The sequence below is a fragment of the Hippoglossus stenolepis genome, chromosome 4 (assembly GCF_022539355.2).
Source record: "Hippoglossus stenolepis isolate QCI-W04-F060 chromosome 4, HSTE1.2, whole genome shotgun sequence".
Taxonomy (NCBI): Eukaryota; Metazoa; Chordata; class Actinopteri; order Pleuronectiformes; family Pleuronectidae; genus Hippoglossus; species Hippoglossus stenolepis.
Window position 1 is genome coordinate 23,605,226 of NC_061486.1, and position 19,923 is coordinate 23,625,148.

At 42.3% G+C, this 19,923-nt stretch overlaps 1 protein-coding gene across 4 annotated transcripts in view; it reads right to left on the reverse strand.

Annotated features, from left to right (window-relative positions):
• Window positions 1-245: 245 nt before the first annotated feature.
• ankrd13b (ankyrin repeat domain 13B) overlaps window positions 246-19,923 on the reverse strand; it is a 45,674-nt gene continuing 25,996 nt past the window's right edge. For 3 of the 4 annotated variants that reach the window (XM_035153505.2, XM_035153504.2, XM_035153503.2), the window contains 11 exons: window positions 19,705-19,848; window positions 18,225-18,468; window positions 14,706-14,772; window positions 12,589-12,670; window positions 10,636-10,700; window positions 7,814-7,950; window positions 6,493-6,650; window positions 5,699-5,893; window positions 4,932-5,095; window positions 2,450-2,526; window positions 246-484 (listed from right to left, as the gene is read on the reverse strand). In XM_035153505.2, coding sequence (XP_035009396.1) covers window positions 283-484; window positions 2,450-2,526; window positions 4,932-5,095; window positions 5,699-5,893; window positions 6,493-6,650; window positions 7,814-7,950; window positions 10,636-10,700; window positions 12,589-12,670; window positions 14,706-14,772; window positions 18,225-18,468; window positions 19,705-19,848 — 1,535 coding nt within the window. In that variant the 3' untranslated portion in view covers window positions 246-282. The remainder of the gene's footprint in view (window positions 485-2,449; window positions 2,527-4,931; window positions 5,096-5,698; window positions 5,894-6,492; window positions 6,651-7,813; window positions 7,951-10,635; window positions 10,701-12,588; window positions 12,671-14,705; window positions 14,773-18,224; window positions 18,469-19,704; window positions 19,849-19,923) is intronic. The other variant, XM_035153506.2, reaches the window with a different exon arrangement.

Here is a 19,923-nt window from a genome sequence, read left to right on the forward strand (position 1 = left end):
TGTGGCACCAGACGGAGGAAACAAGGCGTCCCTCTCTTTGCTGCCTGAGGCCGTGGGACAGCTGCGTCACTGTATGGCTTCCTGGGAGAGGTCTGGCTGAGGTGATGGGAGAGAACCGCGAAGCCGCTAAGACTGATTGTTTCCAGCCACTTACAAGGTGTGCTTAAAGATTTAAAGTTGCCTATACTGCCCTTTTCTCCCATGAGTCCTTGCTCCAGACCCCTCCCTTCTGACACCTGCCACTGTCCCACCCCCTTCCGCCCCCGCTGGGCCACTCCGCTCTCATTTGTCCATGAGCGACAGCCGGATGATGCGCTGCAGCTCCTCCTCCTCCTGCCGCCGCCGCAGCTCCGCCTCTTCCAGCTCCCGGGCCGAGATCTCCATGGCGATGCGCAGCTGCTCGCCGTAGCTGCAGTTGGTCGGCTGCTTCTTGGAGGGCGTGGAGGACAGGCTGGAGGGGGGGCGGGGCTTGTGCTGGGGGGTACTAGTGTGGGGGAAAGGTGAAAGAAGAAGACGGGTTTAAAAAACTGATCCATGACTGAAAGAATTCATCTGTGTGGACACGCTCCTCATCCTGCAGACATTATATAAATGTATGGAAACACATTATAAATATAAAATCAAAAAGTTTATTAATCATCAATCTCTATAAACACATTCTGTGTGTGACTGTGCAGAAACTTTGGGCGAGGGACAAGCGCTTGCCTTCTGGTTTCCGTCTCTGGTTTGACCAATCCCGTTTGAGCACGCTTTGGCTGTCGCAGGTAAAGTCCGTGTGGAGAGCAAAAGAGACAGACCACATGGAAAACCACTTCCTCCCCTTCATTGATTTCCTGCCCCGCCTTGATTCCTTTCACCTGTTTAGTCTCTGTGTTTCCTCTTGTTCTGCCACACCTTATCTCGTCTCCTCTCCTGTGAGTGTTCCACCATCTTCCATTAGCACCTCATGTGTTTTATCTGAGCTACGTTTTTTAATTTAGCTTTTAGCCTCCATGCTTTTGAATACCTTTGCCTGATCTAAGTGAGGAACTGTGCTGCTCGGGAGGTTGTGGAGTGGACTTAGGTGTGTTCACGTCAGGAGGCTGTAAACAAAATGTTTTGTATTTTATGGATTTAGAGCTTTTACACCTTTTAACACCTTGACAACTCTTTCCAATATTTGCATTAAAACAGAGAAAAGAAAAAGGATCAGGATTGGCTATAAAGTGGTGTTAGGTGCTTGTGAAAAATGGACATACAGTTTGTAAGTGACACAAATTTAAGATTTAAAGCTGCTATTTTGATCTGATGAGTGATGAGATCAATCAGCAACTCAATTGTACAGTCAACTCAAAAGACTGTGTAGTCTGCGTTTGGGGCCTGTAATCAGTCGTGACAAACATGACATGTGACGTTAGTGTTTAACTCACCCAATCCTCTAAAAACTGACATACGAATAAAAAACTACCATGTTTTATTTTTGTTCCTGATCTTTAGAGTCAAATATTAACACATAAAAAACAAGTATAAATATTAGCATCCAGATTTTGGACTTTCTACAAACACAAGTGTCATTTTGGCTGAGAGAGATTTTTCACTGACGTACCCACCCAGAAGCTGTAGATACTTATGAGTGTCTTTTCACAAAGTAGGCAGGTTATAAGTATAAAATATATATAAAATAACTTTGAGTTGAGAGAATAAAGGATTTTCTATTCAGATAACACCACAGGATGTTACACAAGAGAAAACACAGGCAACAGCAGCACTGTGGACTGTGAGAGCAAGAAAATAACCAAAACCTTATCCCTGATCTCAATCATGACCAATTAAACCCTAACCAGATCTTAGCCAGGAGCTCAGAAGTGACGTTCTGCCTCATTAGGACCAGGCTTTGGTCTGCATGAGGTTTACTGGTCCAGACAAGATCAGTGTTTGTGCAGGACCTCAAGAGGTAACAAAAACAGGTACACACACACATTGGAAGTTGAGCAGTGGATAGCAGACGAGAGAACAGCAGGATGGATAAGAGATTAGAGTCGGGGGGGACAGGACAGGACAGGAATACAGGATGTGACTCAGGGATGGAAGGAGAGAGCGACAAGATGAAAAAAATACAATGGAAGGATTCAAGACACTGAAGAATAACAATACTTAACAGAAGTGAGAGGAAGTCGGAGACAATGAGGCTGAAGGGACGGCAGCTCATATCACCTTTGTCCTGCCACTCAGGACGATTTATGGTTTTCTCTTTTTAAAGGTTCACGATAAAAATCATTCTTATATTTTAAACAATTGTCCCTTTCATCCAACTCTTTGTGCAGCCCCTGGTTGGTTCAGTCATCAAACAGGAGTTTCATATTGGATGAAGGAGAAGAAAAATGAAGACTGGGCAGATGAAAACAAAACACAACAGAAGAAGAAGAAGACAGGTGAACGCCACATGAGACGAAGATGTTTTAAGTCTTACCTGTCGAGACGACTTGGGTCACAGGACAGGTTGTGTGTTCCCGGCTTGCTGTTGGTCAACGCCTCCCAGATGGTCACCTACACACACAAAGGAGAGGCCGCACAGGAAGTAAGAGAGCGAGCACAGGAAGCGGATGGACAGATGTATAGAAAGACAGAGAAATGAACAGGCGGGTGAAATGAGAGTCCTCCCTCCCTATAGGCTGTTTCCTGGTAAAGTATGTAAAGTACGTCTCAGACACACGCAGCTCAGAGACAGGCAGCTGGCTTCATTCTGAGTTATGAACTGACTGAATGTAAACCACATTAGCATAAGTACACACACTCAATATTAATAACTGATGCTGCTATTGATAAGAGCTTAAAAAACTCTCCTGTGATTGAGCACGTTTTTAAGTACATTTAAATACATAACAAATACTTGAATACATTTCCTGACGCAGGCTGAATTATCAACTGGGCAAAGAAGGCAACTGCCCAAGGGCCTCAGACCCCGTGATGGTCTCTTGGCAGCAGGATGCAGGGATTTTAGAGGGACAGAGCTTTTGAAATAGGAGCTCTGAGGCTCTGGAACACTCTGCCTGAAGAAACACGGCAGGCTGAGCCGGTAGCTTCCTCTGAATCAAAAACTTAAAACGTGCTGATTGACCAAATTCTATTTTTTATTATTTTGATGCACGTTCATGCTAAAATTTCTGCCACGTGTGTTCTTTTATGACCATTTTGTTTTAAAGTTATTTTTACGCTTTTACTTGTGTTTTTTAATTGTGAAGCACAATATATGTATTACTATTATTGTTGTTGTTGTTATTATTATGTTTTGGTGTCTGCTTCCCTATTTCAGGCTCTTGCTGTATGCCTGGCCCCTCCCACCACATTAAAAGATTGGCCTCATCTCTTTACAGCCCATACAAGCTGGATGGTTGTAGCTGTGGCTCAGGAGATAGAGAGTGTCCTGAGGCAAGATACTGAACCCTCCTGATGGCTGTGCTGACAGTGTATGAAAGGTAGTGTGATATGTGTGATAGTGCTTCATATGTGGAGAAGGCAACTGTAAAGTGCTTTGAATGGTTTATAAGACTGGAAAAGACCTACATAAATACATATAGTGCTACATATATCTATTAGTTAAGACCTTTGTCCATGTTATGGGTGATACAGGTTAGCATCTCCCTTTGACATCACATCACACATGTACATTTCACTTACTGCCTCCACAAAGGAGGTTGTTTTCACCCCTGTCCCTTAGTTTGTAGGCTGGTTTGTTTATGAGCTATTATGTAGGTTCATCACTACGAGCGATTCTGCCAAAGAGGTAACAACGGGAGAAGATGAGTGTTTTTTTGTCAGTTAGCAGTATTACACAAACACTACATGGACAGATTACAACGAAATGAAATGAAACAAACACAACAAAAGAAGGATGTGGTGAGGATCAAGGAAGAACCCATTGCATTTTGGTGCAGATCCAGATTAGGGGACAGATGCAGGAATTTTCCATCACTTTCTTTAACATTGCAATTTTTTTTTTACATTTTCACTGATTTTCCAGGGAACAATCCATGGATCTTGATGAAAACAATCAGGCATATGTAGCGGATTCCTATCTAGAAGTGTGTGAAATTGGGTACAGCTTGATTGAATCTAAGTGGACTGTTGGGCCTTGGCAGAGGTATGCGCTCTACTGAGTGCCATTCTAGTTTTCAGATATCATTTGTGACATTGTCATTTTTTATCTATCGTTGATAGGCGTTTAGAGGGTAGTATCTTTTCTTTCTAAACTTTCCAAAACCAAAAACGACAAAAAGAAAGTTCAGGGACTAACTCATGGAGATAACATTCGCTACCCGATTAAATTTGCCAGTGACAGTAGCCGTCGGCCTGAAAAGAGAAGCCTGATTCTGTCTAAAATCAAGGCCTTGAACGTTGCAAACATTACAATGAATGGCACCGCCAAAATAGCAAATTACATTTATGCCAGGTGAGAACAGAAAGCTTGACTGACATAACGACCCAAGAGGGTGAGACTTGATGAGCTATCCATTAAAGGGATCATCTACTCATCACTATGCCGATGGAGGGGTGGGTGAAGTGTTTGAGTCCACAAAACACTTCTGGAGTCTCAGGGGTAAAGTGTTAGTCCACCAGAAGTGGCTAAGCTAGTTTCAATTCTTTTTCGATGGATATCGGGGCTTGCGGATACTTGGATGACACCACACGAGCAGTATGGAGGCTTGTTATGTTTTTTCTGTTTTTCTCTCTTGAAACATCTGAAGATTTGGTCACCAGTTACTTCAGTTGTTGATTCTGCTCCAACACTGTTTACCCCTGAAACTCCAAAAGTGTTTTGAGGAATCAAACACTTCAGCCACCTCTCCATCGGCATAGTGGCGAGTAGAGAAACTATCCCTTTAAACAAAATCTTATTTCAAGCTGTCTTTAATTTCAGAGCCAAAGATAATCCCCTCAGGAAACCAGCCCACCTGGTCGTACTCGGAGCCGGCCTCCAGCAGACTCTGCTGTATGGCGAACTGCAGCAGGTCTTCCTCCTCCTCCCTCATGCTGTCTCTCTGTTTGCCACCTAGCATGGTGTATCCAGGCGGGGGCTCGAACACACATGGGGGAATCTCTCCTGCTCGACACGACACTACAGAACACAGGGGGGAAGGCAAAGGGCAAGAGTTGGGAAGGAGTGTTATCTCAAAGTGCAGTAGACGACAGAGGGCTAAAGCAGAAGCGAGGGATAAGGAAAGAGGAAAGAGAAATCCAGACTGCAATTGCTCATTTTCCCTCAACACTGTTGTTGGCATAATACATCCTCTACTCAGCGGTGTGTAAATAACTGAAGATAGGCTACTTCAGCAAGATAACATCCAGGATTTCCTTCTGAGCAGCAGCACGGCAAATTATCTTTCCCCTCTGCATGGTTGCAGGTTTAAATATGGCTGCTGGGATTGTGATCAAGTGATAGGATGATGAAAGTGTAAGCCAAAATTTGACACACAACACGGACAACGTAACCTTGCCTTCTGAGCCCGTGATAAACACTGCTCATAACTCTATCAAGCAACCGTAAACTCAATTATCTGAGGCATTGCCCAGATGAAGTGAAGATTTACAACAAGAGTGTGTTGAAACCAAAAATCAACAATGTGTCGAGTTCTACAGTGGAGACTTATTCTTCAGCTGAGGAAGAAGATGTCAGGAAAGATGTCGGATACAACAGAACAGTGTGGGCGTGTGCTCTCACTTGTGGAGCTGGAGCTGGAGCTGGAGACGCTGGAGGAGTCGCTGCCAGGAGATGGTGTATCTGTCCTGGGGGTGTCTCTCTGCCCGTCCCCGTCCACGCCGAGTTCGTTGTCAGCACGGACACCCGTCCCCTCCTCACAGCCGTTCAGGTTGCTGAACGTGATCCTGGCGTTCAGGATGTGGTAAAGAGGGATCTCTGCAGGGAGTGGAGACGAAGCAGACGAGGAAGATGACATTGTTATTGCAGTGGTCCGTAGACTGCGTCTTTGTACCTGTCTCATCATCCAGTTAACAGTGCATGCTCTTATCCCCCAAGGGGCTTATGTTTTCAACCCTGTCCATTTGTTTGTTGCTTGGTTTGTTTGGTTGTTAGCAGGATTACCATTATATTTGGTAAAGGATGTGGAATGGCTCAGTAAATTTTGTTGCTGATCCGCATCAGGGGGCGGATCCAGGGATCTTTGTTATCCCTTTCTTTAACATTAGGATATTTGTCATTTTTTGACATTTTTAACGATTTCCCAGGGAATAATTCATGGATCTTGATGAAAAAAGTCATATTAAGGGAACTGATATCTATGAGTATGTGAAATTTGGTGCAGCTTGACTGAATATGAGGGGACTGTTGGGCTTTGGTGGAGTTATGAGCGATTCATCAATCGAGCTTGCAATCTTCTCTATCCTTTCTACTCCGTGTGTCTGTTTGTCCTCCTCTCTTTCCCTTAATCCCTGTTTTTATATACCTCCCTTTTTAGCCTCCTTCCCTTCATCCCTTCTGCTCTCCCCGGCGCTCACCAATCTTGACTGGGAAGCCAGGCGGCAAGCGCAGCATGATGAAGTCACGCAGCTTGGCGAACAGGGCGTTGGAGATCGCCATCAGATCGATGATGGGCGCCACTTGCTCTGCCAGGGACAGAGGATGGGACTCGCACAGCCACAGCTTGGCTTTAAACCTGGAGACAAACACATGCAGTCAACACACTGGGCAGTAATGCAGGAAGAGGTTATTGGTGAGCTTCATCATATATGATTCCGACTTTTACTATAACAATTTGTGGCCTCATTTAAGGAGTTAGTTCAAAAGACATTCATCACATCAGCCAACAAAGACTGTACACAAGCTGCTGAGGCGTGTTCACAATGAGGCCAATCAATGCTTATATTTTAACTTGTCAGATAATGAAGACAGGATTGAGAGGCAGCTCTGCAACCTCAAAGACTTCCTCCTCATCTGCCACTCTGTATTAAGAGCTCCAGAGCAATGAAACTGACAGACAGGTCAATGGCCAGTCAGACAAACACAGGGCAGATGACCGGACGGCTGGAGTTGGCAGGTGAAAGAGATATAATGTCACAACTCAAATCTGTGAGTTGAGTATAACGTATAATACTCAAATCCCGAATGTGATTCATGGGCACGACATCGAAAAGCATTATAATTAGCTACGCTACAAAAATAACATTTAAAACAGATGCTTCAAAAATGATCCTCTCATTTGATTTGGAGGCCCCAGGCAGTTTTTAAATCCGTCTTTGACTTCACGTTTTAAAAGAACACTGAGGGTTTCTTCGGCTTAATGTTGTTTTGTTTCTTTTTGTAAAATCATGGCATAAAGACGATTTGTCATGAGTCATTGTGCCAGAGATTTGTGATAGACTGCAGGGACAGACTGTCTGACGCTCTACCAGCTTTGTAAAAATCTACTCCTGAAGTGTGAGTGTGTGGGTTTACTTGTACAGCCATTAGGACAATTTGAGCCAAGAACTTGCAGAGTGAGAACATTTTGAGATATTTTGGAGGGTCCTTAATTTCTGAACCACTTTTTAAAGGCAGCTTGGGGGTTGAGGTTTCAGGGTTAGGGCATGGGGAATGCGTTATGCCAATGAGTGTCGTCATAATGTGTGTGTGTTAGTGAGAGACTCTTATGTGTGAGTCACTCTTTCATTTTAGGATCTTGGTGGTCAGCTCTCATGGAGGGCTGTGTGTGTGTGTGTGCATGTGTCTGCCTATTGTACGTCTGTCAGCCCTGTCGGCTCTGACACTTGGCGGCGAGCTTGGAGGGCGACTTCACTGTTTGCATGGCTGCCTGTCTGTTCCCCTGTCAGTCGCTGTCACCTCTGGGTCTTGGTGGTGAGTTGGCACTGGTGGCCGATGTCCCTCTGAGTCGGTGACAGGCCGGGGTTGAAGTACTCCTCGGCAGTCAGTGCCGCAGGGTTGGTCAACGCAGGAGTCGACATCTGGGTGATCAGGGCCTGCAGATAATAAACAATGAATAGAATTAACATTCAACATTCCTTATATAAGCACATCTCATTTAGTGAAATAAAATCTGCACAGGACAGGATTGTTTATCAATATAATAGGATGTGGTTCTGATATGTCCTAAACTTTCAGAACACAGTTTTTTAAAGAAATGACATGTTTGCTCAAAGCGGTGTGCAAGGGGCTTGGAGGTACTCAACCTCTCGTGGTGTCAGAGGTGTTGCCCAAACTGCAGAGACGTGTATAAAACCCTGATGTTTAAAAAGAAAACTGTGCTCATAGTCTGTCCTCGAGATTCTTTGTTTGCACATTGAGTTCATTGTTTCCTGTTTTATTCAGAAAATTCTTTCCTTGTGTGAATCTCTCACTTCACTCCCTGTTTTTGTCTAGTTTACCTCCTCGGTTGATGACTTCCCCGCCGCCAATAGCTACACCTGTGTTGAGTTTGTGTATTTAAACCGTGTGTTTCCATTTGTGTCATTAGTTTCAGATTTGTCCTTGTTGTTGTGTTTATAGTGTTTGAGTTTCTGACTAACCTATGTTTTTGGACCCTGCCTCTTGATGTTTTTTGGATACCTCCCCTATCCGACATTTTGGATACATTCCAACCATATTTGTAAGTCAAGTTAAGATTTTGTCCGTCTTCTGTGCGTCATTTGTAATTGACAGTAGCTGCTGTGTGGTGCTCACATCAGTGGGAAATGTGGGACGATAGTTTTGCTGTAAAAGTATTTTACAATGAAGTTATTTGAAGCTAGAAAAGCGCCATTTACTTTCTGAATTGTTGTTCCAAATTGAGGTGGAGTTCTCATGAGGTTTCCAAGTAGCGGGAACACATTTTTCGGATTATTCTGACACCAAGTGAATGCACCATATAGTTTTTACTCAGATCGTCCTTTTGGTCCATGTTCCTCATGCTAAGGTTTAGTCCCTGTTATACAGTGTTGACCTGTTTTTGCTGCAGGAGTTTGGATTTCCTGATTTTCTTTTCCTGCGCCAATCTGCCAACAGAAACTGCAAATCTGTCTAATTTACTTTAAACATTTTCTCCTTGACTGATGTCTTTTTTGGGGTCCAGTGAACTGCCCAACCCCAACACAATACCAGTGGCATAAAATGTAATTTACAAAGTGCAAAGATTTCCGGCTTTTAAAACTATTATTCTCAGCTCCCACTGGGATTTCAAGGCGTTCCTCTTACCTATACTGACATTTTTAACAGCACAGCGAAGGAGAAAGATTTACACTCAAGCCCCAATTTGAGAACAAATGACAAAGCAGTTTTTCTCTTACTCTAGACATTTCACATCATTATCGTAGACGCATCTGTCGGGTCGCAGCACTAATTAATTGCTCACTTGTCAACTGTGACTTTATTAAATCTGTTAAAAGTAGGACATCATTACCGGAAAAGGTACAGGCTGCAAAATACTTTATTTTCCTAATGGTGGCAGGTAATCATCAATGGCCCATTTTAAAATGTAGATTTTGGAAAAACTGGAACCAATTACAAAACTGGTTTACACAAATATCAGAGCAGAGAGAACGAGAAGGGAGAAGAGTGTAGAGAGCAGAGGGGACGACAAGGGGGGAAAGAGTGAAAAGTCCGAATACAGAAAGAAGTGTAGGAGGCAGGTATGAGTCATAGATGCTCACCAGCAGAAACAAATTAACCAAAACATAATCAATATTTGAGAGCAGGCTGGAGTGAATGTTTTACTCTGCAGACATGCTCTCCTGTTGACACAGTGAACTCGGCCTGATTCATACACTCAGTGTCCATCTGAAGAGGGGAGGGGAGGGTTAGGATGCTGAGAGTGGACGGGATAATTCACTCTCAATGGTCCCATTGGTGATGCTGATTACTATTGTCACTATGATGGCTACCCTCAATGTGATGACGTCCACTATAGCTCTCAGCAGCAAAACACGCCACTGTTTTCAGTTGAGAAACCTCATACCTTCCAAATCTCGTAACTTTTTTAAATCAGATTTGAATTGTTTTTGACATTTTCTCATTCCCCTGAAAAAATCTGTTGTATTTAAACACTAGAATGGCTCTCAACAGAAATACCTCCACCAAGTCTCAACAGTCAGATTTGATTCAATCCGGTTGAACCAAATTGCACACACTCATAGATATCAGTTCTTTAAATGTGCCTGATTATTATAAAAAAACAATTTCAATCAAGATCGCTGAAATATCCATCAATGCTCACAATGATAAAGAAAGTGAAAAATAATGCACCATGGGTGTGTGCGTCTGCTGAACTGTGCAGTTTACATCTACATAATTTTTCTGGATGTCATTTCCTAATCCATGAGTCCAAGGGAACATGTGAGACAAATTTGGGAGAATTCCCATGAGGTGTTCTAAGATACCACATTCACAAGAAGAAACATGTTTTAAGAGAAATTGCAGTCAGGTCATTCTTGAGTCCAAGTGGATTGTGCCAGAGGTAAAGAAATTTATTTTGGGCATTCATCATATATCACATTCATAGGAACGTGAACTTGACCTTTGACCCCACCCCCACTCCCCCAAGCCCCAAAATCAAATAGGTTTATCTTTGAGTCAGAGTGAATGGGCCAAATTTGTAGAAATTTCCTCCAACAACAGACTGTGAACATCCCCAAAACTGAAATGATAGATCTTTAGATAACAGCTGGACTCACCCCGTTGTTTGGGCCCATGTGTTGCTCTGCGATACCGAGGAAGTTCTGCAGTGGCGTCTTCCCACCTGCTCAGAGACACACAGTGATGAGTTAGACTGACAGAATTTAGCTGTTACACAATAAAGTGCAAATTAAGTCCTGTTCGTATGAGTTTTACAAACTCAGGCTTATGTACAATACTGATTACTTAAACCGTAAAAAGTTGGCACGTATTTGTGAATGAGATGATGAAGAATGGCGTCAGAAATCTCAACTGCAACTATGTCATAATACTCTTGTTTCTTTGCTCCAGCAAACTTATTTAATTAACTCAATCTTTTGTGCTGTGGTCTTGCATCTGCCAAGACAGTGAGCTGAAATAAGCAAAGCCATTTTTTTTTACGTGAAGCGTGAACATTATTCAAAATAAAGATGAATGTGCGAAAACAAAGCTGTCACAGTTGGACTGTTTATTATTATAAAAACAGAAATCTCTGAAGTTAAAGCTTCTGGAGTTAAAGCAAGAAACAAGTAAGTGATTGAAAAAAATAACAGGTCCTTGCAAGAGATCCTGACATCCCTGAAAACTAGGCTGCAATTTTGTAAGTAATTCTCAATAAAATTAAACATTATGACAAAATCCGCAACAATCTGTATTGTATTATTTATTAAAATATTACCATACTTAAATCTGCTTCATAAAGACAGTGTCTGTGTAGGAAATAAATTATCTCCAGTGAGGAGAGCAGAGAGAGGAAACTGAAATATGTCACGGGAAATGAAATCAGAGCTGCTCTCATGCAGGAGCCATCATTCACAGTAAGAAGCAGACTGAGGAAATAATATTTCAGTGTCTTTTTATAAAACTCGCATTAAAGGAGCGGCTGCTCATTTAGAAATGAGAGATGTGAGCAGAGAAGTAATATGAGCAGCTTATTAGTGGTTTGTCGTCCTCAACAACCACAAAGTGAAGAGTGATGAAGGCTCATTAATTACTGGTAATGTCGGTGGTGTTGTCCACATTTTGACTTTGGCCTGATGATTTGCTGTTTGAGTCAAGATGCACTATGTATATCTACCTACTAATTCCACAAAGGTCTTGATAATTTGATCATTTTAATTTCACCATATCGGACTGATACAGACATTCACAGGTTCCGATATCTGTCAAGGTAGCAATAATCATAGAATCACTTCCTCTTCAAAGTAAAAGCACGTTAGTTTCGTTGCTGTACTGCTTTGTACCAAGCAGAATTATGACCAGTGTGTTGGTTGTTTAACAGAACTCATCTATGAAAACACAACATCAGTTCAGTAAATTATTCAAACATATATATATAAACCAAACACGTGAAGGGTAATAAAGCAAATTCAGTTTCATTCAATGAAAAACATTGATTATAAAATCTTCACTGCAGATAAACCAGGTAGGATAAACACAAAGTTATTTCACTCTGCATCATATACTGTTTATAAAAAGCTCTGCACACAAGGTCCAGAACACAAACCACAAAAAGTGGCAGTATTTTGTAGAACTGGTTGAGGAGGACTCACTAATGACGAGGAAGAATTCTATGTATCTACGTATTATATGTAGCGCTTCCCAGAACACCTCTCTCCTGGCTATTAGCAAAGTGCAGATGGTGATTGGGACTTAGGAACGAGGAACTCTCAGGGGAGCATGAGAGAGATGATCCTGGCTGACAGCGACAGTTTGAAGAGGGAGGAATGATAATCCTGTTTGATATACGATCTGAACCAGAACAGGAGAAGGAGCCAGTGAGTGAACGTTGCAGCCTGTTGGCTGGAGCCTTGTGGTGAGCTCACTGAGTTCAGGTGAAGAGTGGGAGGACGAATCAGTGAGTCTTCAATCAGAGAAGTTGTGGCACAGAGATGATGATGGAGAATTCAGCTGCTCCACATGAAGAATTGCTTGATGGAACTGCAATACAGTAGTGAAATAAGACGACCCACCTTTAGTCTTGTTCTTGTTCTGGTCGGACAGATGGTCAGTTCTGGTCCTGGTGATCAGCTCCACATTGGATGCAGCATAAACCTGAAAGAGAAGGAGGCTTTACTTCCTTCCCACTTCTCACAGGAATATTCAACTGCCTTATAGTCCTAAATATTAAATTACATTGACTTCTATGTTGTAAATAGAATACACATTGTACTGTTGAATGTGTTTTCTTTTAAACTGTAGCATGACATCAATATAAATTGATAGTATTTGGCTATTTTTTTCAGCATGGAATTGTAAAGTAATGTTTTCCTACATCGTGATGTAACTCAATTCGACCCCAGAGATCAAACTCCCTGCTCGACTAGCAATCAGCAAACTACTATAAAACTCCCTGTAGACATATTTTGGATTTGGGAGGGGTAGTGTTGTCAACACCTACCACAGATAGGAGGCAAACTAAAATTAATTGTACCAAACCATGTTTTAGAGCTGGGGTTATGGTGGGGTCTACATCTTGAGAGCCAAAATAGAAGTGATACATCCCTTCTGTGTTGTGATCAGAAGCAGTTCTCAGAAAATGTGGAAAAATCATTAAAGTATTAAAGAGTGAAACAACAATGTTGAGTACAAACAATACACAGGACCCCAAAAGAGACTGTAGGTGATTGATGGTGGCAAAGAAGTGATACTGACTGATAAATGTAAATGTAAATGTTAAAGCAACGCTGTTACTTTAACTGAGCAAAAGGGCCCCCTGCAACCAAATGTGATTAATTTGGTGTGGTTCCATGATGTTTTGTGTGACACATGTACGTCCTGTGGTCTACGTCTACCTATACTTGTGCATCAGATGTTGCCTATTAGGCTGTTGTATTCGCTAACTTTTTAATAAAGTGCATAGTAAACACAACACAAATGAACCCAACCATGTTTCAGTTTCATCCAAACTGAGACCACCTCTTTTGGTCGGACAAACTTTTGGTTCATTGGTCCGGACTGTGGTCCATCTTCCACACTTGTTATTTTGGTGTGGACTAAACTGAAAAGGAGGTGTGAAAGGGCCCTCAGGCTTTAGTGATCTATAGTTCAGCCTCACTCTTGAACTAGCTGGACAATATAAGCTGCGACTTTCAGTCAGTTGCACACTTCTCACAGGAGATCGATTCACCAGAGTAACATACAAATAGCGAGAACAGACGTTCAGGGAGTGGGAGTGAAAAGAGGCACCATTCTCCATGTTCCAAGTCAGTGGACCATCAAACTCATTTTGTAGCTGCAATTTAATTTAAATGCATCGTGTTGCTCTGAGCGCGACTTCATTTTTACACGTGTGACCCTAAAAGCAAATACACCAAGCCATGAATTGAATGAACATTACAGCACTAATGTCTACAGAATACAGGCCCACTTCTTTAAGTTACAGTCCACAGTACTGAACAATAATCCCTCACTAGTGACCACAGAAAGAAAATACTGATTAAAAATTGAGCAGGATGCTGATTCTGAGTTTACACTGGGAGACAGACGAGGGAAAGGAGGAGGTAAAAAGTGTCCGGGAGGAGACCCCCTCTACAAGATTTGTCTGTTTATGTTTGAAGCTCTAAATCAATGATGCAGAAAATAGATGCTTTCCAGGCAGCAGTATTTCAGAGCCGATCCTGTCTGAAGTGCTTTTAAACCACTAGAGACAGATGGTCCTGTGTGTCTGACACTTGTCTCCAATCGATCCCTCCAGGGGGTCAAAGAAAACAAATGGGGTCAAAGCAATGCAAGTGTTTATGATAGATGGACTTGTTTTTTACACTAGATTTGAGAGGCCATGTGGTGTTTTGCGTGCTGATGAATTTTCCTGATCTGAGGTTAAAGCATTTGTGCATAATTGTTGTGTCATCTTAAAATGACAGGTTTTCCCGAAATCCATCTGTCATCATTTCAAAATGTAGAAGGCCATGTTCTTGAATGTATACAGTCGTGGTTTTAAAATAACTTTGGGAAGGGATTTATTCTGGAAGTTAAACTTCTCAAGTGAAGTGGACTTTCAGGAAATATCAATCTAATGTGTGACAGCAGTGTTTTCTCTGGACACTGTGACAGATCAGTCAGCTGCCGCAGGAGCCTGGTTCTCTACCTTGGCTTCATATCCATTCACTGTTTCAGTCTTCTCACTTCTCCAGCCCAGGATACCCGTCCTATTCCTGCAACACAGATTCAACACATGTCAGATCAGTGTGCTCCACTCGGTTCCACTTTCAATCACATTTGGTGTGGATTATCGCCTGGAACCAAGCAATGTACCAAGGAGGAAAACCATTAACATGACACACAGTCCCCTAAGGCTGCGAGTCACAGGCTTTTCCTTTATAAAATATACAGCATGTAAACATTGCAGCCATTGTCCCTGTTTGTTGTTAGATCATCTGTTCAGTTTGTAATTAGGAAGTCTGCTCAGAAATTAGTGAGGCATGTCCCATCTTCATGATGCATTTACATCACAACTCCTTCTGGACCACACAACAGGCAGTGAGTGTTTTCCCCCTCATATAGGCCCCTATACTTTTGAACTAATACCATTTCTGAAACAACATTAGGTATTTTTAACAAATTTCAATCAACCATTTTGAAAAAAGGGGTATTGGATGGTGGTAAGCAATGTCGTCTCACAGCAAGATGGTTACTGGGTCGAATCCCAGATCAGCCAGGGTCTCTGTGGGAGGACTTTGCATGTTCTCCCCATATTTGCAAAGGTTTTCTCCTCCCTCAGTCCAAAGACATACAGATTGAGGTTAGGTTGATTGAAGTTTGTGAGTCTGAATCGCTGTTTGTCTCTGTTTATGTTGTCTCTGCGAGACACTGGCGATCTGTTCAGGATGTACCCCGGGTCTCACCAAATATCAGCTGCGATTGGCTCCAGCTCCACCTCCCCATGACCCTCTAAGGAAAAGAGGTATAGATCACTTAGTTATAAGTGTGGATGGATGGATGTTTTGGGGAGATGTTTTTTCACCATGCTGATTGGAATCGCTCTAGGGACGTGAGAAATGTCACTTGGTCCAGACTAAATTATCTCAAGGAAATCATGTATAATCATGTGTACATTCGGTATACAGAAAGCGATGCCTTCCTTGGGATGGTTTGTACTAATTGGGTAATCCTCTAACATGGCTGTGGCTCAGGAGGTAGAGAGGGTTGTTCACTTTCCAGAAGGTTGGTTGTTTGATCACCAGCATTATAAAGGGCCCATGGGAAACATACTGAACCCCAAATTGCAGAGGTTGTGCTGACAGTGTTCGATTGGTGTGTGATAGAAGTGCTGTGTGAATACAGCTGGTACTATAAAAGGGCTTTGAGTGGTCGATAATACTGAAAAAAGTGCTATAAACAATCCAATTATTTTTGGTTTTGTTTCATGACCAAGCATATAGATTCATAATAAGAGGAAACTTCTTGAACAGGCATCTCATCATCCCTAGTGGGCGCAGTAGAGCTTCAGGCCATTAGCATGGTCATAGATACTCACATAAAGTTATGTCTCGATTTCTGAGGGTTCTAAACTTTGTACTTTGTACCCAACCCTAACACGGCAGAACTGCAGTGCTATCGTTTTCGTGCGTGGCTGTGTAAAGACGTGTTAACTCCAGGGGTGGATGTGCTGCCAGGGTCGTTGACAAAGTGGTTTGCTGTAAAGCATCATAAATAGATTATTGGCATGTAGAAAGAAGTGCTGAGCAAGGAAAATGCACAGAGGTGACACTGAGGTACAAGTCTGACAGGGAGATGATTGCACCCCGCCTCTCCCCGCTCACTTCTGTGAATCATTCTCCTCCTCTTCGTCACTCCCTTTTTTTTATCGGTTAACATTCACTTCCTGTCCCTACATCTCTAACCATCACTGTTTTGGCTCACATATAGTATTTTATCCCACCTCTTCTCGAGTCCCATTCATCTTTCTCTCGCTGTTTCTCACTGCATGTCTTCTATTCCCTTCTCATCGCCCTCTCTCTCATTTCTTTTCCTCCAAATCTCTCCCTCAATCCTGTTTTTTCTTTACTCCCCTTTTCACCTTCCTCTTAAACCATTTTCTCCTCTCCATCCCTCTTTGTCCAAAACGCCATCCCCCTCTCTCTTTCTGTCACATCAGTCTTATCTCACCTCCTGACCAGAATAAGATGAGTTTTGTCCTCGGCGCCCCACCTCCCCTCCCTTCTCACCTCCTTTCACATCTCTGCGTCAGTGTCACTTTATGTGACACTGAGATATAAAACTCTACTGTTTGCATATTAAACAGTTCCTAAATTGACAGCACACGAGCCACCCGCTTCCCATTTTCTTCTGCTGCTTCTTTCCGTTCTCGCGTCTGACTTGCATTGAAGAATTGAGTTTTTTGTAAAGTGATATGAGTGATTCACACAGCCTGAAGCTAATTTGTTCCTCACTACCTCCACAGCGTGTGCCTTATGACTGCATATACTATGTTGTACTATGTTTTCAGTACTGAATATGTTGCGTACTTATATGTTCTGTTTTTCCATACTTATATGTTCTGTCTACTTATATGTTTACACCGGGAGTCAGAGAGAAATGGCATGTCCTGCACCACTGGCTTTGACTGATGTTCACTCCTGACATTATTTTCAGCTTTTTTGAAATATTTAGCAAACCAGTGCACGTAGGACAGACATGATGAAGAGTGGAGTTATTTTTAGTTAGTGCAGTGACATCAAGGGAGCCAGTGTAAGTGTTGCTGTACAGCTGCTAATGTGACAACAAAAATGACAAAATAATTTATTAATTAATAGATTATATTAATTTTGTCACGGAATGTGCTCTCCTCTCTTCATCAGATAAGAGGAAAAATGCAAATGAGCAAGAGTTAGCTAAGTAGGCCAATTTGCATCTAGCCCCTGGTCAGGTACCAAAAAGACAACAGAAAAATAGAAACTACAAATGTTAAATGCTTAATGCTGAAACATAGTGTCTCAATAGAGACACTGATTAAAGTCTGTTACACAACACTAGTTAAAGTAGCTAATTTTAGCAGCAACAGCCATCATGAGCTACTGGCTGTTTAAGACAAAATATGCAAGTGGCAGCAAAACCCCAGAGTGTATGTATAGCCGACATTGTGCCTTTTTGTTTTGTTTTTCTTGTTCCTCTCGTCACGTGTGTCATATAGGTTTGTTGTGTGTATATAAAGCTCTGCAGAGTTTAAAAACAAACAAAACAGACTGTATATAAAGATGGACGACATGGGCCAGAGAATCTTGGTCCTGTGGCCGAATTGTGTCGTTCTGCAGCGAGGCGAGTGATGGAGGAGAAATAGCTGTTTAGCTCTGATTGTTAAATAATAGCACAAAATGGTGGGACAAGAAAGAAGCCCTAGTTCTTTGATTAGGATGTAATGGTGCGTCGCGTCGTGTTCGGTGTGAACGCACCTCCTGATGTTTTATATTTTATGACGCATCACAGAAAAATACACCAGTAAATAATAAAATAGGATCATAGATACATAGCAAGTATGTACAAATTTTCCATTTTTAATTCTAAATTTGTTTTATGATGCTAAAGTTTAATAAAGAGACATTAGAGATTGCTTGGTTTACACCCTAAGTCTTACTGACAGTATTTATGAGAAAGAGATGTGTCGGACCTCTCAAAGGCGATGTTGCGGGTGTCCAGCTGAGTGGTCACCACAGGCGCAGACAGCCTGGTTGCTACCTGCTCATCGCTGGGCTGCACCGCCCCCAGGAGACCCAAACTGGCGGCATTGCTGCTGCAGGCGCCTCCGTTCCCCTTGCCGGGTGAAAGCGCTGGGAGAGATGAGACACACAGGGTCTCACAGTACACCAGCTGCCTGTCATGGTCAACCTCCATCACTTCTGCACTTGAGTCTGCTAGAAGAGAGTGGCAGACAGGAGAATAATGTGAGTAAAACAGAGGCACATTAGAGTTTGAGGGAGGGAAAATATCACAGTACACACCCAGCTGGCGGGATATAGAATATGTAAAGAATAGTTAGAAAAGATGATGGCAAGAGATTGTGGATGCTGCAAATGGACAGGGAAAAGGAAAAGGTCCAAAATAAAGTAATAGAGTGATGGATGGCCTTATGCTTATTCAAAAATGTAGTCACAAAGGTCAGAAGAAAAGGAATCATTTAAAGTGGTCTGCAGGAGAAAGATAAAAATAAAGGAAGAACTGGGCAAATCAATGCACAGAGGACCCAGTAGCTGAAGAGAGCTGTGGCAGGATCCGGATCATCCAGGGAAGAAAAGCTTCAGCCACACCTGCACCAGTTTCTGTGAATTTTCCATAACATATTATTTTCATATGAAGCCTGTGTACCTCATCATGTACAATATCATAACAGCAGAATGCAAACTGCAACATTGCTCTCATACACTGTTTACTTATGCTCTTTCAGCCCATAATTGTATTATTACTACTGGTGCACTGCCGGTTCTAAAGCTGCCTGTTTGGAATGTTCTGTTGTCTTGTTCTGTGTTAAAGCTCTGGAGCTACTTCAGAATTATTCAGTATTATTATTTGTGTGCTGGATGTTGTGTGCAGAGCTTTTTTATGAACAGTCTATGGTGCAGAGTGAAGTTAGAAAACTTTATGCATGAAACTGAATTTGCTTTATTACTATTCATGTGTGTGACTTTCATCTAAGTTTGAATCATTTGCTGAACTGGTGTTATCTTTTCATACATTGCATGTCGACGATTTTAGCGGTTTGAACCACTGCTGTAGTTTGTCCGAGGACGTAGAAGAATACATCTGGCTGACTGCTAGCAGGCCAAACCTGTCTGTTTGGAAGGAGCTGTTTGCTTGGCCTGTGGTAATGCTGGTTTTAGCATGTATTGATTTTACGAGGGGTTGTGTGTGTTGGATTATATGTGACTTCCCGAAGTCCTCTCGTTTACTCAAACTCCCTGCAAGAAAACAAAAATTTATATTTTCTATAATGTGAAACTATTCCTTTAAATCATTTGGCATCTGCCTTCACAATTCAGTCTGTATTCTTTTATTTTGTTGTATTAAATACTGGTGGTAAGTTCTTTAGAAATTAATGTATCCTGACACCACCGTCACACACACACACACACACACACATTTTAAGCTCTGACCTTGTCCTCTGAAAATAAAGCTCCGGTTTCCTCTCTGCCAGGTCATCTGTTCAAAGCCCATCAGGGTGGTGTCAACACGGAGACACTGACCGCTCTTCCAAACTCTGTAGGTGTCGCTGGGGCAGATGCGGGACACCAGGGGCACTAAGGGCAAACACAGACTGGATTTGAATCTAACTTATGTCATTTCTAAGTGACATGCACCATATTTTATCCAGC